This window comes from Heloderma suspectum, chromosome 2, assembly GCF_057233095.1.
Source record: "Heloderma suspectum isolate Gila_16-S chromosome 2, 16-S_ref, whole genome shotgun sequence".
NCBI classification, from domain to species: domain Eukaryota; kingdom Metazoa; phylum Chordata; class Lepidosauria; order Squamata; family Helodermatidae; genus Heloderma; species Heloderma suspectum.
Window position 1 is genome coordinate 183,297,290 of NC_139459.1, and position 23,288 is coordinate 183,320,577.

The 23,288-nt window shown below is 48.3% G+C and overlaps 2 protein-coding genes across 2 annotated transcripts in view; one reads left to right on the top strand and one right to left on the bottom strand.

The window, feature by feature from the left end:
• The window catches only part of LOC146353514 (solute carrier family 26 member 10-like), a 30,636-nt gene that overhangs the window by 1,401 nt on the left and 5,947 nt on the right, over positions 1 to 23,288 (top strand). The window contains exons 2-15 of the mRNA XM_084836632.1: positions 3,735 to 3,845; positions 6,202 to 6,365; positions 7,059 to 7,223; positions 7,635 to 7,787; positions 9,423 to 9,505; positions 9,735 to 9,882; positions 11,733 to 11,846; positions 13,345 to 13,422; positions 14,823 to 14,918; positions 17,010 to 17,116; positions 17,864 to 17,933; positions 19,551 to 19,721; positions 21,313 to 21,352; positions 21,558 to 21,637. Of these exons, the coding sequence (XP_084692758.1) occupies positions 3,735 to 3,845; positions 6,202 to 6,365; positions 7,059 to 7,223; positions 7,635 to 7,787; positions 9,423 to 9,505; positions 9,735 to 9,882; positions 11,733 to 11,846; positions 13,345 to 13,422; positions 14,823 to 14,918; positions 17,010 to 17,116; positions 17,864 to 17,933; positions 19,551 to 19,721; positions 21,313 to 21,352; positions 21,558 to 21,637 (1,580 nt within the window). The remainder of the gene's footprint in view (positions 1 to 3,734; positions 3,846 to 6,201; positions 6,366 to 7,058; positions 7,224 to 7,634; positions 7,788 to 9,422; positions 9,506 to 9,734; positions 9,883 to 11,732; positions 11,847 to 13,344; positions 13,423 to 14,822; positions 14,919 to 17,009; positions 17,117 to 17,863; positions 17,934 to 19,550; positions 19,722 to 21,312; positions 21,353 to 21,557; positions 21,638 to 23,288) is intronic.
• Positions 20,457 to 23,288, bottom strand: part of B4GALNT1 (beta-1,4-N-acetyl-galactosaminyltransferase 1) — a 78,009-nt gene continuing 75,177 nt past the window's right edge. The window contains exon 14 of the transcript XR_014788086.1: positions 20,457 to 21,628. The gene's annotated coding sequence lies outside the window, so the exon portion shown is untranslated. The remainder of the gene's footprint in view (positions 21,629 to 23,288) is intronic.

Genomic DNA, 23,288 nt, shown 5'->3' on the forward strand with positions numbered 1-23,288 from the left:
TGGAGCTTGCATCCGTGAGCTCCTAGCCAGGGCTGTTCTTGCATATCCTCCTCCGACTTCTGATCGAGAAAAAGAAGGAAACGTCCAGGGCGTAGGTCTCCCCCACCCATCAAAGAAGACTGGAGATAATCATATCAAATGTCTAGCTGTCTGAGAGCTAGTGTTCATGTTGAGACGGCACTTTCAAAATCCTGCAGTTGTTTTTTTTAAATTCCAGAGGGGTGGCTGTGTTATAGCCCGCAGCAGCAAAAACAACACAGAGTCTTGTGACGCCTTAAAGACTTAACAGGTTTATTGTAGCATAAGCTTTTGTGGACTAGAGTTCACTTCATCAGATGCATGATCAAACAGGCATACCCTGCATCTGGTAGACTGGTTCTAGCCCACAAAAATGTCTGTGCTATACAGTCTGTACAGGACATCTTCACAGTGCCAAGAGACGCTGCGTTTTTTAAATTTGTCATGCAAAATGTCACTCTAGAAACAGTAAGATTTTTCAGAATGTAAAATTTCAGAAACACATTAGCAGCAACATGAGATACAGTTGCTTCCAAGGTGGGGATTTTTTGAGCATAAAATGCTTGACTCTAATAAGCCACACGGGGGCTATGCTAAAGTCTCCGATAGCTGATAGTCCAGATCAGGGATATTGAACCTCTTTCATCCTGAGGGCCAAATTCTGTTTCAGAATTCTGCTTCAGAATTCTGCTTCAGAATTCTGCTTTTGGGGGCCACATTCCAGTGGTGGGCGGAGCCAAAGGCAAAAGGAGCAGAGCCCCCAGTACCAAAAAACACCAGCGTATTCTAGCTTGAAGCTCTTCCTGCCCAGTAACTCAGCCATAGGAGAAGCAGCTCAAGCTTTGGGAATAGAGAAAAAGCTGCACAAAAGCTGGGAAACCACCAAATGATCGATCAGTGGTTGGGGGGCAAGAAGCAGAAACCACCTGGTGATGTGGGAAGACAATGTGGCCATCTGGGGAATCTGGGAGGGACAGATTAGGAGCGCAGGCAGGCTGGATTTTGACCTGAGGTTCGACACACCTGGTCCAGCTACCTGGCTGATCTCCCTTTGGCACTTTGGCGAAAAAGGCTACGTTGCCACTTACCCTGGATGGGGCTCCTTCTCCCCCCTGCCTCCTGTACTCCCTCCCCCCATCCCTTATCAGGACAACCTCCTCCTTGGGACGCAGTGCTGGGAAACAGGGCAGGGGGAGGCTTGAAGATGATGCCAGGAGCAGCAGGAGCATTGCACACAGGCATCCTAGAGTAATTTTCCGAAGGTGGTGTCTCCCTAGACACGATGGTGCTACCCTAGAGCAACTGCTTCAGGAAACTGGCATTGTATGCCCATGCCCAGCAGCATCTGGAAGGTGACTCCACATATTTCCATGAGTTGAGGGCTCCCTCTTTGTAGGTTCCTCTTTCTTGGGTTTCCCTGTAACCCAGTCTTCCCCAACCTGGCACCTTCCAGATGTTTTGGACCACAACTCCCATCATCCCCAGCCAATCTGTCCACTGGAGATTATGGGGATCGTAGTCCGATGTGCCCTCCAATCATAAAGTTGGGAAAGGCTGCTGTAACCCAACAAACACCCTGCAAAACAAAAATATAAGCCAAACACCTCTATACTATGATCTGATAATACCTTGCTCTTGTCCAACTTTTGCCACCCTTAAAACAGACCCCCTCCCAATTTCCTGCCTCATGATTGGGCTGGCATTGTGCTAGCTGGTATCTCTTTGCAAGAGGTTCACCCTCCCTCTACTTCCCATTTGGCACTACCAGAGAGAAGGGAGCTGCTGTCTGGACTCAGCCCAGTTAACATAGACTGCACTGTACCAGCCAAATTGACATGGTTGCCATGTAATTTTTGGTATTAGCTGTGGTTAAATATGTGTAATGAACCCCACATGACTACTTTTTTTGAAGCAAATGCAGCTTTGGGAGGAACTGATGAGGGTTTACATACATTTGGAAACCCACAGAAGGACGGATAGTTGAGGTGGGCTGATTTGAAGCAGAGAAGCAGCAGGGGATTAAAGGGTTAAGCACTCCCTCCCTCCAGCCATTTTTCTGCTCGAAATCACCTTCTCCCCAAGCTTTTTTGCTTAGCAAAAGTATCCATCAAGGTTGGGTCATGTTGCCTTCTTAAAACATGCATTTGTATTAACATGTACTTAGGCTCTGAGTGTATACAAAAACTGGTACACACCGTGAATAAAACAGGAACCATATCTTTGGGATCTCATCAAACGGTATGTTCCGTACAGTTGCAACACATGCTCTGGCTCAGTGACTAGGAGAGGAAAGTGCAGCCTGTTGTCTGAGAGGGAGCCAAGCAGGACTTCAGGTTGCCTAGACTTATAATAAGGGCAGGAATAAGGGTGGATTAGGAGTCCTGGATTTCTCTCCATTGTTCCAAGAGGGAAGGGAAGACTCGTGCTTGGATCCCATGCGGTATACTGTATTGTGGGGAAAGGGTTTCATATGGAGGCGGAAGACTTCCATTTAAATTTGTGTTTGTGAAAATTGTGAGGTAGCCTTGTCACAGGGCTGGCCCTACCATGATGCAGAGTGAGGTGGCCACTTCAGGCAGCAATGCCAAGGGGCATGGAATGGATAGGGCTGCATGCTCTGTGCCCCCTAAACTAATCTGCTGCCCTCAGGTGCAGTGGAGGATGCTGTCCTGTCACCAGCATTGAAATAAGATACGCCAGTGACTCTAGTCAGCTTTTGTACATGGAATAGCAAGGTGGGGAGATGCCATCTGCCTCAGGCAACAAAATGTTTTGGGCCTGCCCTTCATTATCTTGAGGACTTATTCTGAGCCAGGTCTCAGCTGCAGCTACTCTTTTTGAGGCCCAGAACAGGGAGGTGCTTGTTTTCTAAACTTAGAGGCTGGGAAGCCCAGCAGTCACTCCTTATGACCTGAAGCCCTTACCGCTGATTCCAGATGTAGCTACTTGGTGGTAGGGGAAACACACTCCACAGAGGCTCAAAGATGGGTGGGCTCGAGAGGTCCCTGACTCTTTTTAGGATGTTACTCCACCAACTCTAATTCAGGGCTGGATCCTATGTGTCTTGAGTGGCATCGTTGCCGCATAGTCATGGCAACGGCCTTCTCCGCTTCAGTAACATACAGTGAGGAGACCACGCACACGTGTGTGTGTGGGGGCAGTGCTGGCTCCGGGGTTTGTGAGTCCTTGGGCATGACACCCTTGATGGCCCCTTCCCTCAGTGAAGCGACCTTCTCCTTGTCACCAGCCGCTCCTCCTTACCTTTCTCATGGCTACCACTTGCTGGCTTGACAGGCAGAAAGCGAGGGAGCAAGCAGGCCGGGGCATCTCCTGCTCCTCCTCCTCACCACCACCGTTGTCTGGGCCAGAGCGAGAGGCAGGGGAACAAGTGGGTTGCAGTGGTGAAGAGGAGGAGCGAGTCCAGGGGGCTCTGGTCAGTGGGCCCCTGCTGGGGGGTGGGCCCTCGGCAGGTGCCCCAACTATGTCTACCTGTGACATCAACCCTGGGGAGGGGCATAAGGCCCAGTTACTTCCCATTGCCAGTTCTCTTGTCTCATAGGCATCAATGGCATTGGTAGCCCTTTGGCAGAAGAGTGGGGCCTAATAATTACAGCGTGTGTTTTTAGAGGTCAGCACTCCTGTCCCAACCGGTTGTTTACACTTGGCCTCCCGGCCAGTGGGGATTATACAGCTCTTTCTGTTTGCTCTTCCTACAGGAATGGCCTTTGCCCTGCTCACCTCAGTAGCGCCGGTCTATGGGCTCTACACATCGTTCTTCCCTGCCCTGCTGTACATGCTCTTTGGCACCGGGCGCCATGTGTCCACAGGTAAGCGTACTACAAGATTCAGTCAGGACGCAGTAGCCCTCTGTGGCCTGTGGGGGTAGTCTTCTTGGCCTCCCAGCAGTAATGTTCTCCCACAGATCTACACCCATAAAATACTATTAGTAATACGAATAAATTAATGAATGTGTTTCAGATATGGCACCTTACTAGGGAGTTTCCCATATACCTGTCAAACGTTCTGGGGCAGGGAGAGACCACCATCAGCACGGCTTGAGAATTTTGTTTCTCCCCTATGTGATCTTTCTCTCTGTATCCATATGCAGATGTACATATGCAATGTATATGTATATTACACACACACTGGTCTCAAGCATTCTGTCACAGTATAGCATGACCAAGAAACAGAAACCAGGATGAGGATATGCAAATAAAGAGGCAGGGCTATGCAGATAGATGAATGCTTAATTCTTAACAAATGGGATCACCAAGGGCAGGAAGCAACCGTAGCTCCATCCCCACCCCAACAGCATCTCTCAGTGCACCATTTTATTTTCTCCCATATAGGTGAATGGTTGCTATTTACCTCTGCAGGGAAAAGTAATGCCCAGAACTTGGAGACACTGTTTCATTGAGAACAAAACTTGTTCCCCACCAGTGCTACATTTGGACCAGCCCAGACAGACAGGAATTCTTGTAGGGAAGCAAGGGTGGGGAAGTGGGTGTCCTCAAGATGTTGTTGGACTCCATCTCCCATTAGCCCCAGCCACCATGGCTAATGCTCAGGGACAATAGGAACTGTGGTCCAACAACATTTGGAAGATTGCAGGTTCCCCATCCCTGTCATAGGGGGTTGCAGTGTGTCCCATCTTTCGGGGGTTCAGTATGGAGTCCATCTTGCCCCACATACACTACCTGTTATAATGATGGTTGTTAATAATAATACTAATCCATTTAAACTGGGCACATTTACAGAAATAGATTTACTCTGCCCCTTCTTAACAAGCATCACCAAAAGCTGGAATTCACTCCCAACATGAAACATTCACTCAGAACTTACAAACCCATCAAAATTCAAGTTCAGATCTGGGGACCTTTCAGGAATCACCTGAGCAGATTTGAAATGTGAGAACTCTCCCAAACCCAACCTATGGTTGCTCATAAGGCTGAGCTAACATTCTGCCACATTGCATTGAGTGCTGAGTGATACAGCACACCCAGGGGCAAAACCCTCCGCTGCCATAGAGCTTACTGGAGGGCCTTTGGGTGCTTCCAGGTGAGGCTTTTATGGTGCAATCACCCTGCATCTAATATGGACTTTTAAGGGGGGGGGGGCAGATGACATTGTCTTCCCCTGGTAACCCTCCCATGTTTTCCTACTGCTGCATCCATCTTTTTCTTACCCCCACCCGCACAAATTGGAGATGGTTCAGAGGAGGGCAACAAAGATGATCAGGGGACTGGAAACAAAGCCCTATGAAGAGAGACTGAAAGAACTGGGCATGTTTAGCCTTGAGAAGAGAAGACTGAGGGGAGATATGATAGCACTCTTCAAGTACTTGAAAGGTTGTCACAGAGAAGAAGGCCAGGATCTCTTCTCGATCATCCCAGAGTGCAGGACACGGAATAATGGGCTCAAGTTACAGGAAGCCAGATTCCGGCTGAACATCAGGAAAAGCTTCCTGACTGTAAGAGCAATATGACAATGGAACCAATTACCTGGGGAGATGGTGGGCTCTCCCACACTGGAGGTGTTCAAGATGAGGCTGGACAGCCATTTGTCAGGGATGCTCTGACTTAGATTCCTGCATTGAGCAGGGGGTTGGACTCGATGGCCTTGTAGGCCCCTTCCAACCCTACTATTCTATGATTCTAAATCCATTAAGGAGGGAAAGACGGATCAGCTGCACAGCGTCTTTTGATGGGTAGCGCTGGGAGCCCTCTATCTGGAAGCACCCCTAGTCATTATTCCTCAACCCTGGGATAGAATGGGGTAGCTCTGGGATAGAGTGGAGATTTTTCAGCTCTCTGAATGTGGAGAGATCAGTGGGAAGTATTATGTATTCATAGTATTCTTATGCCTCTCCTCAGCCAAAAAGGCTGCCAGAGTGGCTTACATATAATTAGTGAAACAAGACAGTCTATGCCCACGGGCTTACAGTCTAAAAAGACATGTCATGCAAGAAAAAAGGAATGGGGAGGGAAGAGAAAAAAGGTAATTCTTTCAGCGGGGTTGGTGGAATGGCTTTGCTTCTGTCTCTCAGTAGGAATGGGTGGCACTGTCGCTGTTGGTATAGCAACATGGGGCTTACGAATGGGTGTTACTGTGACCTCTAACTCAGGATGGTACACAGGGATTTAAATAGTTCCTCTCTCCCTTGTACCCCTTCCTACTCCGCAGGCACCTTTGCTGTGGTCAGTCTGATGACGGGCTCTGTGGTGGAGCGTCTGGTCCCTGCACCCCAGCAGTCGAATGGCACAGCAGTCCCCGATGACGTGGCTTTGCTGGAAGGCCAACGCATTGGTGTGGCTGCTGCCATGGCCTTCCTCGTGGGGCTCCTCATGGTGAGTCAGGGGGTGCTGCCAGAACTTGATGGGCCTGAGGGGCTTTCAGGAGGCCTAGTAGAACAAGAGAAGGCGGGCTCACAAGAGGGCATGAGCCAGAGGCTTGGAACGCTGACAGGGTGGTCATGCTGTGAGAATTTGTAGGGTGCGTTCGGCCGATAAGAAGAGCTGATAAGTCAGAGGTATACCCCTTCTGAACGTCATTCTTAGCTATCTTGGCTGACAGCTTTTGCCCTCCATGATGTTGACTGATCCGTTTGGAAAGCCATCTATCCTAGTGACCATCACCGCATCTCATGGCAGTGAGTCCCGTCAATTAATTGTGCATTGTGAGAACAGCCAGTTTTATTTGTCTATTCTTTAAAAGTTCTGATCCAAATGATGTCAAGGGCTGGGATTCTAAAACTTTGTAGCATTGCCCTCTAGGAACCTTATTCAGTAACTCCTCTGGCTTTTGAGATTTCACTAGGCCTAGACCACACACTTTCAACCTTACACCTGTAACCGTAAGGACTAGAAAGTTGCATTAAATAAAATGATGAGGATGATGCAAGCTGAAGAAACACAGTTACACACCCGGTGCCATATTCTACAGCTTTTCTACCAGTAGAATCTCAGCAGACACAGAATCCTGGTTCAGGGAACATCTGCTCTTCATGTAGCTAGTGCTGACATGTTCCTCCTCTTCCCTAGATACTGATGTTTACCCTTCACTTGGGCTTCCTTTCCACCTATCTCTCGGAGCCTGTTGTCAAGGCCTTTACCAGTGGTGCTGCCTTGCATGTAGTAGTGTCTCAGGTCCAGAGCCTATTGGGCCTGCCCCTACCACGGCCTGACGGCTGCTTCACTATCTTTAAGGTATGCAAATTTGCATTCTGGGGCCCCACAGGCCTCTGCTTCTGAAGTCACCAGAAATATAAGTTCAGAGGGTGAATGTCTTTCTTATTCCTAGCCACCTGTTCCTGGATGTAATACATGGGAGATATCAGTTCTCTGGGCTAAGATGAATATATATTTTCTTATAGCTGGAAATACCCCCCACCCCCACCCCCGGCATGGTGCTTTTAGGCAAAGTTTTGTGGTTGATCAGATATGCTGAATCAGCCTGCCAATGCCTGTGTTGATTGAAGCTGGAAGATTTCAAGCAGCATAGCTGCTTCTTCTTCCCAGGCTGCTAAAAGCATTCCAATCTATGCCTCTGACAGAAGACCTGGCTTCCCTTTGTGAATGCTGTGCCAGATGATTCACATCTCATGTGTTATTCCCTAGACGCTGGCATCTGTCGTGGAAGCCTTGCCCTTAACCAACATAGCTGAACTGCTCATCTCAGGCCTCTGCTTGGCTGTGCTGGTACCCATCAAGGAGATCAACAACCGCTACCGTAGCCGGATGAGGGTCCCCATCCCAGGAGAGATCATCATGGTACGTGAGAAGCCTTAACCAAGGCAGCTCTGCCCTGTCTTACAGCATCAAGCCACCTGATGGGCCCATGCAAAGGAAATACACAATTTACGTTTACAAATTGAGTCAGTTCAGTCAACCTGTTCATATTTCTTTTGTATATTTCGGATTTCATCTTTGAGGTTAGCAGAGGGTTTGAAAATTATGGGTCGGATTCAGTTTTAGGAAGACGTGCCTGAGGTGACAGAAGCAGAATTCCCCACCCTCTCCTCGCAACAGCAGACCTTCCAGCCCACTGAAAATGCTGCACAGGGGTTCAGGGACCCTGCTGAATGGGGTGAGCTGTGGTGCAAGGAGGCGAAGGGGGATCTCCCCAAATCGAGCAGAAGTTGCTTCCATGAGTGGAGTTCCTTTGCCCATGGAAGGCACATCCTGGAATCGTTGTGATATAATGGGTGCAGAACCTTGGGCCTGGGGGTCAAATCTGGCCAACCTGGGGTCCCAATCCAGCCCTCTAGGGTTTCCCAGATGGTCATGCCCCTTTCCCCCCACCACCAATCGTTTGATGGTTTCCTGGTTTTTGTACAATTTCCTGCCCTCTTCCACCCCACCAGGAGGTTGAAAATGCCTCTCCTAAGGCTTAGTGACTGGCAGGAAGAGGTTGAAGCTACAACGCGCTGGTATTTTTGGTATTTTGGCCTCACCCCTTTTGCCTTTGACCCCATGCACTGCTGGAATATGACGGCCTAGAGCTTCTCTGAAACGAATTCAGCCCTTGGGTAGAAAGAGACTTCATGCCCGTGCTATATAAATATAATCAGGGATAACAGAGACAAAGAAGAGAGGATAGAATAGGCAAGGGAGGTTATAGATTTGGGGAAACGACACACCCAAGCTTCACTGTAGGAAAACCAGACTGGTGAAAACTCTGCATTTAAACTTTGCAACATGCCCAGGCGATCTTATGTACTACTTGATTTCCCTTAAAAACACACATACACAAACATACCTACTTGCTCCGATTGGCATATAAAAGTGCCCCTTGTTAATCCAACTTGGCCTTAATTCTTGTAATATTTGGAGGCCTTGACAGATGTGAGATGTCCCCTCACAATGAAGTGCATTTGAGAGATAAGGCAATACATTTGAGAAGATTTCACATTTGGGGCATCCTGGTAACAACAGCTACAGCAGTTGCTTTCAAAGGTGATGAGGGGGTTCAAGGCTGTTGTCAAGGATAGGCATGGTTGGGCACCTGCCAAGGGCCCACACCCCAGCGGGGGCCCACTGACAAGAGCCCCCTGAACCTGCCCCTTCTCTTCACCATTTCAACCTGTTTGTTCCCCTGCCTTCGTCCTTGCTGAGATAACGGTGGCAGTGAGAAGGAGGAGCAGTAGATGCCACAGCCTGCTTGCTCGCTTGTTCTCGGCCTGTCAGGCAAGCAAGTGGTAGCAATACTGAGAAAGAGGCTGAGGAGCAAGAGCTGCTGGTGACAATGGCAGTGAGAAGGGAGACTCACTGAAGGCGGGGGCTCATGGAGGGTGTCTTGCCCAAGGGCCCTCTAGGTCCTGGAGATGGCACTGGGGGGCTTCTTTGAAAGGTGACGCAGCCAACGCTCCTTGGACTTACTCTCTTGTATTGGTTCTTCTTTGACAGGTACTGCTGGCCACTGGGATCTGCTTTGCCTCCTCCCTAAACACTCACTACAACGTGCAGATTGTTGGACACCTCCCAGCAGGGTAAGATGCCTTTTCTCTCTCCCTCTTCTCCCATGCTTCATGCCGACTATGGGCCATGCCGCCCTGTTGGCATTGCAACAGGACAGCAGCTTCCTGTCTTGGCCTGACCCTGTTATTGTTGGCCTAACATGGCAGCCAAGCTGGCCCTGGGGATGAATGTTGGGGAGGGGTAGGGGACTACCTCCGTCCCAGCACATAGTGATGCCCATTCCACCATTCTTTCATGCAGGTTCCCACAGCCCCAGCTCCCAGCCCTGCATCTGCTGCCCCAAGTGCTGGGTGACACGGTGGCCCTCACATTCGTGGCCTACGCCATCTCGGTGTCCCTGGCCATGATCTACGCTGAGAAGCACCACTATGTCATTGACCCCAACCAGGTGTGTGCCCAGCCTCAGTGCCGGCTCCAGGATTTTGAGGGCCCTTGGGCAAGACACCCTCCATGGGACCCCTCCCTCAATGAGTCTCCCTTCTCCCCACCACTGTCAGCAGCTGCTCTTGCTCCTCCTCCTCTTTCTCGTCATTGCTTCCATTTGCTGGCTTGACAGACCAAGAGCCAGTGAGCAAGGAGGCCGTGGCATCTCCAGCTCCTCCTCCCCACCTTCACTGTTGTCAGGCCCAGAGCAAGAGGCAGGTGAATAACCAGGTTGCAATGGTGAAGAGGAGGAGCAAGTCTAGCAGGCTGTTGTCAGTGGGCCCCTGTTGGGGTGTGGGCCCTCAGCAGGTGCCCAACTATGCCTACCCTTGACACCAGTCCTGCCCAGCCTGGAGAGCTAGGGTCTGTCCTTGGGGTGGGGAGGTAGAACTGGGCACTTCCAGCAAGGATTCTGTCCCCCCACTGTTGCTTCTCAAGCCTGCTTTCCTTGAGTCCCCACTTCCCCAGTATCTGCTTTGGAAATCCAACCACCACAGGTAGAACCATAATCTGACCACCCAGCCGAGATTGGCTTTTGCTTTTGACTCATAGTTCTGGCTTGTCACCAAAGGAAGAAGCAAAACAAGAGTCACACCTCTATGTGGCTTCCCTCTGGGCTTCAGTGGGTGTCACATGTGTTGTATGCTGCCATGCATCGGGGAGCCAGTGCTAGGCACATAGGGCAGAGCACTGTAGAGACACAGGAGTAAAGGGCTCTCCCATTCTTGCCCTCTCCACCTTGAATGCTTGTGCCTCAAAGGGCAGCTTTCACATGGCAACCAGTTCAGGACTGTGGAGCAATCTAGAACAGGGGTGTTGAACCTTGTTCAGCTCGAGGGCCAAATTCAATTTTGGAGAGGCTCTCGGGGACCAAATCCAGTGGTGGGCAGAGCCAAAGGCAAAACAGGAGCGGGGTGGGGTGGGGATACCAAAAATACCAGCTTATTTTAGCTTATTTTAGCTTACTGCTTTTACTGCCAGTAACTAAGCCTTAGGTGAGGCATTTCAGAAATTTAGAAAGGGGGGGGACTGTGCTAAAGCCAGGAAACCACCAAACAATGGGCAGTCGTGGAAAAGGGGTGGGGGCAGGGGCAGTGGAAAGGGCGTGGACATATGCAGAAATCCTAGAGGGCTGGATTGGGACCCCAGGTGGACCAGATTTTGCTCACAGGCCTGAGGCTCAACACTCCTGCTCTAGACGTTTCTATGGTAGTCATCATGGCATGTACTATCCATATTCTTTCAGCCACACTTGAGGTACCATAGGAGGCCAAATTGATGCTGTTTCTGCCATCAATCCCCCGACAAGCTTTCTGCACCCCCTAAGGCAGCCTTCCCCAATGTGATGTCCTGGGGATACATCTCATTTTTGCTTGAACAGTCTTTGGCAGAGATCTTCCAAGCATCAACAACATCACTTGTACACTCAGTTCCAGCCCCCCTGTAGTAGATCCAGGATAACAAGCAAAGCTAAACTGAGCTACCTGCCATAGCTTCCATGTGCTCCCACTCCCACCTGCCTCTCCAACCAAGTTGCCCTGGGAACTAAAATTTTGTGAGGTATTTCTGGGGATCTTTGTGAACTCCAGTACCCTCACAAACAGTTTTCAGGATTCTTTGGGGAGTGGGAACCCATGACAGTAAACCGGGTTAAAACGGGTTTCTGTTTGCAGTGTAGACTTAGCTTGAGAGTTCATACCCCATTTCATTTCTTCATCTAGCCCCCAGCCCAGCCCCTTCCCTTGTGTCAGGACCACTTCTAGTTCAACCAGATCAGAACCTGCTTTCACCTTACCTTCCTCTGTCCTCCCACAGGAATTATTGGCTCATGGCCTCTCAAACCTGGTTTCCTCCCTGTTCACCTGTTTTCCCAGTTCAGCCACGCTGGCTACAACCAACATTTTGGAGAGTGCTGGTGGATACACACAGGTATAAGGCCAGGGACAGCCCTACCATTAGGCAGAATGAGGCCGCTGCCTCAGGCAGCAGATGCCAGGGGATGGGGAGTGACGGTGAGGTGTTGGAGGGAGGACAGAGCACTTTGTGTGACACTTAGCCTGCCCTGCGCCCCCTATGCTAGCCTGCTGCCCTCAGGTGCAGTGGAGGACACTGACCCATCACAAGTGTTGAAATAAAATTCAGCTGCCAGTCTGGTTGGCTTTTGTATGGGGGGGGTGGGGGGAGGACACCATCTTGTTGTTTACCTCAGGCAGCAAAATGTCTTGAGCTGGCTCTGTATTAGGTAGATGTCTCAGCAGCACTTTGGCTAGAGCTTGCCTTGCCTAGTACCATCTTGATACATTTGGTTTCACTGCTTAGAAAGAACAAGAGGCAAAAAGGCCAGCAGGTACAGAAATAAAAGGAAGGGCAAAGCACTGGGCATAGGATACCAGTGACAGGGGGAAGAAAAGTGTTGGCCTAGGGCTGGATTTGAGGCATTGGCAGCAGCAATAGCCTGCTGGGATCAAGGCCGACAACTTTTTTTCCTGGCAGGGCTCTTGTGCTTTTAATAGCTGTACAATGAGCAGAGACCAATCTTCCTGGCAAAAAGATACTGAAAAGCTTCAGCTGCTGGAATTGCTCGCCATGCAGCTGTTAAAGGCACGGGAGCCCTGCTGGAAAAAATAGTTGGCAAACTTAGTTCTGAGCTGGAGGTTCAGGCTCACTCAGAAATATGAAAAGGATTGCCAGCTTTTTACTAAAGAGGCTGCCTGGCTTTAACAGGCAGCAATCAACAGGCATAACATTTTACTATCACTGTGTCTCCAAGCTGGGGGAAAAGTCATCTCCTTCTCATGCAGTTGTTAAAGGCACAGAGCCTGTGCCCAGAAAAAAGATCTTTGTGAAGAGGGAGGCTGTGAGCTTTGGCTGCTGATCAGCAAGGCATGGCTATATGAAGTGCTGTGGTATGTGCATTCCCGCATCATTTTGATATTGTCCTAATTATACTCGTATATTCAAGGCTGACCTGGGTAAGAGCCCCAATTTAGCTGGAGTTCTACTCTTTAGAGTGGGGTGAGTGACTCTGGGGTATCTGGGGGCTACTTTCAACCCCTTGGAGCCTCCTCAGGTCACACTCCTGCCGCTACCACTAAATCTGGCCTTTTAAAGTAGTGGTACGCGGCCAAAATTTGGCAGCAAACTGCTGGTTTTATTTTGCTGCCATGCTGCCGAATTTGGGTGGCACCAGAAGACTGGGAGGGCATATGCGACCCATGGGCTGCTTGTTGCCCACCCCTTCTTTGGCTAATTAGCATAACGATGAATAAAGACCTACTGCTTTATTTGGTATCACTGGTGTTTTCTACTTCACTGTGTAGAGCTTAGCTATGTAGAGCTAAGAAGGGACAAGGCTGCTTGGTTCCCAGTGGGCCTAATGTGGCTTTGGTTAACTTTGCCATGACTAACCAGCCCTCCTTGCCCACAGCTTTCTGGCCTCTTCACCAGTGCTGTTGTCCTGGTTGTATTGCTATGGATTGGGCCACTCTTCTACTACTTGCCCAAGGTAAGCTAGTCAGAAGGATGGGAGTACGGATAATTCAGAAGGCAGTTTATTATCCCCAGCCAATCCTGAAACAAGAATAAATTAAATGTATAAATGATGTGTGTTAAATATTTGCATATTTTTATCAACTCTGGTCATTTATTCCATGCGGATTTTGAGTTCTCTTGATGGACATTTTTGATTATTTACTTATTTGTAACACAAAGGCCTGACTCCCAAAGTGAAGTAAGATGTACACATACACCCTTACTAGACAGGTTTGCTTCCATGCTAACTGTTTAGTTTGAAATTTGCGCCCTTAGTTCTCACTTTTTATAGAGAATCAAGATGTCATTGTTGCCAACCTGTTGCATCCCAGCACTTTTAAAAAATGTAAAATGCCACTGCACCAGCTTGTCCAATGTAGGCTGGTGAAGTGCTATTGAAGCTTCTCTGGACTACTGTGCCTTTAGTGAGAAGCTTCCTTCTTGTTGTTTTTGCTTCTGATTGCTTCCCGCTCAGTGTGGCTGTGGAATTACAGATGAATTGTCCTTTAACTAGCTAGTTCTGGCTTTCAATGGCAGGGACAGGCTTTAAGTAAAGTCGTCCCCCCCAACTATGAACTAGCATTATTTCACAATTAAAAGGAAAACATTAATTCCCTTTTATTTTTTATTTTGAAATAGTGCTAGTCCTCTCATTAATGAGAGGAAACTTGTAACTACAACCTTCTCTTCCCAGAGTGCAGGAGCTGACTACCTAAGGACCAATTAAGGGGTAATTCGGTATGCCACATCCCTGCTGAACAGGAAGCCATTACAGAGGCAGAAGTCACAAAGAGGAAGCTTCTAATTAAAGCTTCAGGGGGGCATTGCAAAATTGCTTATTTCTGCATAAACATTATATGAGAATCATGGCCATGGGAATGGGCATTGCTAGTTCATATAGTGCTATATTAATTGCTGTGTGGAACCTCTATTTTAATTCTGCTTCCAGCTGATTGCAGAAAAGCAATGCATCAGCAGTGGTAGAGAACCGTAATGTGGAAGCAACCACAGTAGTTGGTCGGGTTGTTAAGTTCTCATGAGGAAATGGCACCCATACTTTTAACAGCCCAATTCTATTCAGAGGTAGATCTGCCTGCTGATGGGCTTAGGTACATCTAACTCTGTAAATGCTCTGAGGCATCGACAAGGGCTGTTGTTCTTTACCTTCTATACCAGGTGACCCTGTGTGTCAAGGGCAGAGAAACTGTGGCACAGGGTACCATTTCTCAACCACTGGCTTTGAAGTGCTTTAACCCTGTTTCATGGGTGGAGGCCCCTCATATATGGCTGCAAATGCAAGTGCCAAATTCTCTCTTCTACTCTATCCCTGGTCAGCTTTCTCCTTGTATCACATAGATTCTCTTTCTCCTCTAGGCTGTCTTGGCTTGTATTAATGTCACCAGCCTTCGGCAGATGTTTCTGCAGTTTCAGGACCTGCCTGAGTTGTGGAGGATCAGCCATGTTGACTTTGTAAGTAGTGACAGCAACTGGGAATCGCCTAGTTTCTAATGTAGTGGTTAGAAATGTAGGATTGTATATGCTCCTACGTTACCAAAAATGTTTTATGTAGCTGCCAAGTTTTTGCAATTGGAATATATTTTCTTTCTTTCTTTCTTTCTTTCTTTCTTTCTTTTCTTTCTTTCACCATATTGCCCTTATAGATTGCTTTTCTGCCAATGCTCCCAAAACAGTTTACAGTGCCTTGTAAAAACAGACTTCCCTAACCTGGTGCCCTCCAGATGTTTTGGACTGCAACCCCCAACATTCCTGACCATTGGCTGTGCTGGCTGGGGCTGATGGGAGTTGAAGTCCAAAACATCTGGAGGCCACCAGGTTGGAGAAGGCTGGTGTAAAACAATGGCTTACAATGTAATAGACGCAATAGTAAAAAGGGGAGGAGAGAGAGGAAGAAACCAAGCAAACTCAGGTACCCTGGCCACTACATTCAGCAGTTTGGGGAGGGAGGAGCCAACTGGCAGCTGGTCCTCCCGGCCTGGCCAATGGAGGAGGCCTCATTTTTCACCTTTCTCTCTGATGCAGCCAGATGAAATACATGGAATTTTAGATTCCACTTCTTATGATCAAATTCCTGAAGATCTGTTGTGTAGCAAGCCTTTTTAGCAAAAGCAGCAAAAAATGCATAGGTTTGAGAAAAGTATGGCCTTGCCTACAAAAGCTCATGCCTCCTCAACCTATTAGCCTTCTAGGTGGCACAAGGTTCTTGCGGGCACAACCAATGGTCCCATCATGACCAAGAGTCATGGCGCTGAGGAAACTTAGTCTGAAGGCCAGACAAGTCTCTTGTGTCCTAGGTGCACTGAAATCATCGTATCACCCAGCAGAGCCATGTCTGCAACCCGTCCTCCTCTGTATCATCTTAAGACTCTGACTATGCAAACATCCTGATTACAACATCCAACATCCTGATTACAATGTCCAGCCAGCCTTCCCCCCCTCCTATCCCCCCCTCAACGATACCCCACAAACCTGCTTTTTATAACATCTGCCTGATTAAGAGATCTGGAGATCTAGAAAGTTTGCACATTTTTTGTGATCTTTGAGTTGACCTAATAAAGGGATTACACCGTATGGATTTTGGAACAAGCCCCTTTGTTATCTCCCCTGGTGAGACCATGTGGCACTCAACCTTGTGAAAGGCTCTGCTCCTTAGCCATTGTATGAATGGTCCCCTGCTTTTTGAAAGTTCCTGCTGGCATACTGAAATAGGAGTGGGAAGAAGGGTGGGGGGAAACAGCACCTCACATAGTTAAACCAGAAAGGAGAAGATGACTCTGATGCTGAGTAATGCATAGAGCTACATTAAAGTTTTCTACCATTTCCGAATAAAAAAGTCCTTTATTTGGGAGCTTGAGAGAAAAATTTCAGATGTAAGAAACTTGCTTGCTCTTTGGTTTTGAAAGATTTTCTACAAACATAAAGGAGCTTTCTTGTTCTCTGCATTTGTGAAGAATCACTGCAAATGTAATAGGCCCTTGTGTTCAGCCATGTTCCACCTGGGCTTCACCATGGGAGATTTCGAAGGTCTTCTGCACAGCAGAAAAACGTGCTCAACTTAATCAGACCTGAAGAGGCAACAGGCAAGAGGGAAGGGCAGAGCCGGTGGGCCAGTTCGCAAGATCGAACAGTTCGCATGATGGATTGCAGTGCGCGTGTGTGGCCATTTTGAATATTCAAGCCCTGGCCGTGGTTTGTCATACTGTCTGAAGCCGGGGACCATGGGTTACGCAAGGGCTGTTTAACTCTCACATAATCCACAGTCCCCAGATCTGGACGTCATGCTAAGCCATGGTTGGGTCTTGAATATTCAAAACCTGCCTGGCACAACATGCCACAGCCCACCGTGGCTTAAATAAGCCGTGGTGGGCTGTTTTGATTGTGCGAATGGAGTCAATGAAGGGGCAAACACACAAGATTCCTATGAATGTCAGTGGTGACAGAACTTGGGGAGGGGCTTGCGCCTCAGACCAACACCCCCAGTCGCTAAGCTCCTTTTCCCTGATTCGTTGACATTCTGTCACCATCTTTCCTCATCCATTACAGACAGCGTGGGTGGTCACATGGCTCTCTGTGGTGGTGCTCAATGTGGACCTTGGCCTGGCTGTGGGGGTTGTGTTTTCCATGATGACTGTCGTCTGCCGCACACAGAGGTACTTGCACAGCCGTCCGCTTCCTCTGCATAGTCCCCTTGCCAAAGGCTGGATCTGGCCCAGCTGCTTGGATCAGATGCCCCTTTGTTAGGGTGGCCAGTTTTGAATAGTCAAAAAAGAGGAAATGCATCACCAAAAGAAGTGGACAGAAGAAGTTTGTGATTTGCATAACGTTTGCATATGCTAATTTATATGTATAGCTTCAGGTTAAGACATTATAATTATAATTATAACTATTATTATTATTAATATATATTAAATAGGAATGCAGTAAATCTTATCATAGTGTGGAGGGCTGTGACCAGATGACCTGTGTACCAGTCTGTTCGGCCTGGTGTCCCGGGACTAACTCTTGCTGGCCAACAGCTCTTATGGCTCTTTATCTTTAAACCACTATTGGACTGGACAGCCCTTCAAATAGAGGACAGGCCTCTGTAAAAGAGGACACATGGTTCTCTATCCCCTGTGGGAATGGGGGATGCTGGCAAAGCCATAGGGGCAGCATGAGCCTCAGACCGGAGGGAAGAGAATCAAAGGGAATTCATTTTCATTCATTTAATTAATGAATTATATTTTTAATCTACCCAATAGGGGCAGTTCAAGCTTCTTCAACTCCACCTCTTGTCCCCACTGATAGTCACAGCTCTGAACGTGTGATGATTCCTCCTCTCCTACCATGCTTGCTGGGTGTTGGGGAAACTCTACCCAGATTAATGTCTCCTTCCTGTTGCTTCCTTTGTCTTCCAGAACTGAATGCTCAGTGCTGGGCAGGGCAGCTGACACAGAGATCTACAAGCCTGTCAAGTACAACAGCAAGGTAAAGGTGGTGAGGACTGGGGCTGTAGCCGAGTGGTAGAAGTACATGTTTTACATGCGGAAGGTCCCAGGTTCGATCCCCGGCATCTCCAGGCAGGGCTAGGAGGAGAATCCTGCCTGAAACCCTGGAGAGCCGTTGCTGCCGGTCAGCGTCGACATACTGGGCTAGATGGACCAAGGGTTTGACTCAGTATGAGGCAGCTTCCTGTGTTCCTATGATTGAGTCTGACAAATGAATGCACCTGGCACATATCTGAAATTGTGCCCCCAAAGTATCCACTACAGAGAGCATCAATCTGAGCAGTGAAACTTGGAGCTGCTGACGGGCTACCCAACCCATGCTAGCTGAACATAACAAAAATTAGGAGGGAAAGCAAAGCTACTTTTAGTTCTAACTACCCTCTTCCCCTGCCTGCCACTGTCTTACCTTTCCAATCCCATACCTGCTTGCCTCAGGGTAAGCCTCATTGAACTCAGTGGGACTTCCTTCTGAGTAGACATGTAGAGGATTGTGCTGTAAATTAATGCACTAAGGGCACAATCCTATGTGGAGAGGTGGCTGCCTCTGAAGTCGGAGGCAATGCAAGGCGGGCAGAGCACAGACGGGATCTTCTCCTCCATGCTCCGGCGCCCTGCACTTGCGGCTAGACAGCTGATTTTGGCTGTCTAATCGTGGGACTTTGGAGCGGGGGCAGGGGAAGGCTGGACGATGCATAAGAAGTGTTGTACCAGCCCTTCCACACTCCCCACCCCCAGGAATGCCCCCTTTGCCCCCCTCTGCACTGTGCTTACAAGCGTGGAGCCCAGGGCAAACCACGCCTACTACGAGGTGATGGGGGAGGGGGAGGGGAGGCGGTTCTCCGGGAACCAACCAATCCTATGGCCATCTAGCCCCTGTCTAGCAGCCATAGGATTGCGCCCTTAGGGTGCGATCCTATGCATGTTTAGACAGAATAAAATCCTACAACTCCCAGCATTCGCCAGCCAGCTTTGCTGGCTGGCGAATGCTGGGAGTTGTAGGACTTTTTTCTGTCCAAACACAGATAGGATTGCGCCTTTAGTTAGGATAGCAAACTAGCAATATTAGGTTATTAACCTATAGCGACTATATTGGATATTAACCTATAGCATCCTTCTCCAACCCAACTGAGGGATGTTGCACGCTTTAGTCCAAGGAGGAAAGGGCTGGATGCACCTGATCTTGTCTGATCTCGGAAGCTAAGCAGGGTCAGCCCTGGTTAGTACTTGGATGGGAGACTGCCTGGGAATCAGGCTTCTTGCACTGAGCAGGGGGTTGGACTCGGTGGTCTTGTAGGCCCCTTCCAACCCTGTGATTCTGGAGGGCACCATGTTGGGGAAGGCAGACCTATAGTGACAACTTATGAAGTGCACCCTCTCTCAGGGGCATGACATGGGACAACGTTCCCCAGTGTAGTGCCTTCTAGATGTTTTGGACTTCAACTTCAATGAGCCCCAGCCAGCATGGCCAATAGTCAGGAATGCTGGGAAGTTGTAGGTAAAACCTCTAGAGGGTATCAGGTTGGAGAAGGCTGCCGTAGGCTATGCAAGGCACAATGATGCATTTGTACCCATTTATCTACCCACCCCTGCTTCTCAGTGCTTTGAGATCCCAGGTGTGAAGATCTTAAGTTACCAGGCCCCCATCTATTATGGGAACCGGAGCCTCTTTCGTGATGCTCTCAGCCGACTGGTGGGGCTGAACCAGGACTGGGAGTGGCCTGAGGACCAAAGTCCAGACAGCAGGATCAAAATGGACATCAGCACTGTGGTAATCATGTTCCTGGTGAAAGACTGAGGTGGGATAGTGATGTGGGTGGGTGGGTGTACTGGGTGGAGTATTGGGGTTGAATTCAGTTAGAATCAGGGCCAAAACAGACACTACTTTCAATGCGTATCTAGCAGCCACATCTTCATTTCATTTTTACTCTAGAGTAGGTGCAGGGCTCTCAGATCTGGATCTTAAAAGCACCCCCAGACCTGCTAGCGTCCAGATCTAAATTGGGGCCCTATGCCTACTCTAGAGTAAAAATGAAAAAGTGGTAGCTGCTAGACTAGGGGTCCCCAATCTTTTTCGGCCTGTGAGAGCATTTGGAATCCTGACAAAGTGCCATGGGTACCAGTGACAAAATGGCCACCGTATAGGCCTGGTCCCACCCCCGTAGTGCTGGTTTGCATTCAAGGGGAATACTTACCTTTCCCTTCCGACACAGCCACCCACTGCTCACGCCTGCTCCTAGCACTCTCTTACTCATGATTTCTACATGTGATCTCCCCCAAACCACCTTAAAATCATGGATCCGCAGTGTGATCTGCAATTTCAGGTTGGTTTGAGGGACAGCCCATATAAAAATCATGATGATCCATGATAGTGCATGCTATGGCTGTGCTGGCAAGTTGGATGTTTGTATTTCTGTGGCAGGAATGTTTGGATGTCTCTTGTTTGCATTTCTCTGCCAGGAATATTTGGATGTTTTAATTTCTGTTTTATTTATTTGTTAGTAAATTATTTCATGTTTGAACTATTTTGCAGTCTTGTCATCTTTCTGACCTGACCCCTCCCCCCACGGTGGCCATCTTGTAAGTAGCCACTCCCCCTCCATGGCAGCCATTTTATGAGTAGTCATGCCTACATGGTGGCCATTTTGTCACTGGTGCCCATGGCACTTTGCCACACTTCCAAATGCGCCCACAGGCCAAAAAAGGTTGGGGACCCCTGATTTATGCAATCTTATCCCCCACAATATAGTTTGGGTTTGTTGGCTGTGGGCTTTTCTACATGAGGCATTTATCATGCACTCGTCCTTCCCTACTCATGGTTGTTTACAAATCCTTTTGCTGGTGTTGTAATCCTCCAGTATTGCGTCTGTGTCTAGCCAGCACTTTGAGAGGTTTTTTAGAGCAGGGAAAATTAGGCATTTAATAGTGAAAGCAAAAGAAGGTGTGATTTCCTCTCGCGTAGTTGCGCTATTCTGCTATACCACAGTGCCACCTAGAGCTTAGATAATGGAAAAGCAGTAAAGGAAACACTCCAGGTGTCTCAATTCTCCCAACAAACATGCAATTAGATACAGCAAATTAATACCCCTCATGTAGAAAAGCTCTGTGCTTCACCCTCTGATTGGCTTCTGGTGGGTTAAAACAACAACAAAAGTTGAGATGAGTTTGGGGGTTGTTATCCTACCATAACTGACCATCCAGGGTGCTTCAGAAATCCTTTGATGAGGCAGGATAAATGTATATTAAATAAATACCTGTATAACATGCCCAAAGTAAGGGATTTTACTTTGTCTGGAGTTGAGAACTTCAGTTCTTTCCCACCCCTCCTAAGTGGAGATTAATTGTTGGGTTTTGCCCCCTAGGAGAGCAGTGTCTCTGTCCTGGAGAAGAAGCTTAGCTCAGGTAAGCAAAAGTTAATTCCTTTTCAGCTCCTGGGAGATTTTGCTCGGTAAGCATGGATTTTGAACTCTGCAGTGGGAAAAGCTTTTTTTCCCTTTCCTGAATCCTGCAGAGGATACTCAATTCCAGAGAGAAATGTTGTTGTTGATGATGATGGATCCTCTGTGGATTAGGGCTGATACTCCTTCTGTCTTCTTTGCTCCTCCAGGCATAGCGGTACAGGCGGTGATTCTTGACTGCAGCGGAGTGTCCTTTGTTGACTCCTCTGGGGCCCGTCTCCTTATTCAGGTACCAAAGGACAAACATGCATGTGTTCAGGCTGGTGGCAGTGGTGATGGAGCACTTACAGGCAAAAAGAAGTGAGTGCTGAGACTAAAGCTGGCTTGGAATCCAGGCTCCCTCTCCAGATGCCCTGCTGTCTAACCACAATGCATTGGGGCTGGCTGTGATGGGCAGGGTCCATTCCCTCAGGGGGAATCTGTCAGGGGCAGCATGCCCGCAGTGGAAAACCCAGAGCCAAAAGTGGGCTGGGTCACCCCTTTTCTTTCTCTTTTTCAGATGCTGCCTTTTCTCCCTCCCTCCCTCCCTCTCTCTCTCTGTGACACCCCTTCTCTCTTTATCTCTCCCCACCTCTTCCTCCCTATCCAGCAGGCAGTAGTCAGTATTGAAGTTCAGGCACTCATCATGACAGTCCCATAGCCACACCCCCAAGGAGAGTTCAAAAACTCAGGCAGCTGCATAAATCCATTTCAACAAACGCATTCTAGAAGTTTTATCTCCATTAGGAGTCGGTCTTTTGTAAAACAAATGCGTCTTAATTGCCCATTCAAGACCAGGCCACCCCAAAATACTTTACATTACAACAAGGAGCAATATATTGTTGCTGGGAAAATTCATTCCTCTCCCCACAAAGCCACTGTGACCATTGTAGCTCAGCTCAGAAGGAACTGGGAATTCTGAGGCGGTCAGCAGATGATATCGGCATCCCTGCTAATAAAAATGTGGCAACCCTGCGTCCCTGTGAGTTCTGGCTCCACTACATCACGACTAGCAGGCTGCCAGGGGAGGGATAGCATGCTCCTGCCAGACTTTTGAACCGATTGCTTGCAGAAGGCTTTTGAAATTTGACCAAAGGCTGGTTGTGGCCCCAGAGCCACAGGTTACCCATCCCTGCATTAGTAAAATGACACTTTGTAGGTAAAGGTGCTCTCCTCAGTAGCTATTAAACAGGTGTAGAGAAAATCACCCCCAATTTAGGCATAAATGTTTCAGGTTCCAAGCAAGGCTGTCAATAGACAAATGCTTTTTGTTTTTTTTAATGGCCTGACTTTCAACTGATTAATAAAAAAACACACATACTGAAAAGCATAAAAGATTACTGTTTATTGTGCTTATTACACGTGAATTCTGCTGTTCCTCCAAAGAGTTCAGGGCCAAACTAGACTTGACACTAAGGCCTAAGGGGAATGCTGGCTGGGGAATGCTGGGAGCTGTAGGATTTATTTCTCATTTAAACATGCATAGGATTGTGTCTCTAGTATGTCTTTGCATTTAATGTGAAGGTTGTTAAAACAATGCAAACAGCATCACCATGGGGTGTGCTCTGATTGGGGTGGAATGTCAGCTCTTCCTCCCATCCTGGGGAAAAACCCCTCCTCTGACGCTATTTGCATCAGGAGGAAATCTTTCATTGGCGCCAAGCGTAGTTTGGCCGTCAAGAGTGGCTTCCATATGGTTCCTATGTGGTTTCCCATTTTGGCATTTCACAGGGCCAGATCAGCTTAGCTTCATCAGAAGAACTGCTTGATTTATCTATATATGCAAAGCAGGGATGGTTTTTTATTAGGACTGAGATAGCTGTCTATTTATTCAATGTTCCATTTTTGCCTCCTCAGCTCTGTTACTTTTCAGTGGCTATGTTCGCACCTAACATTAAGCC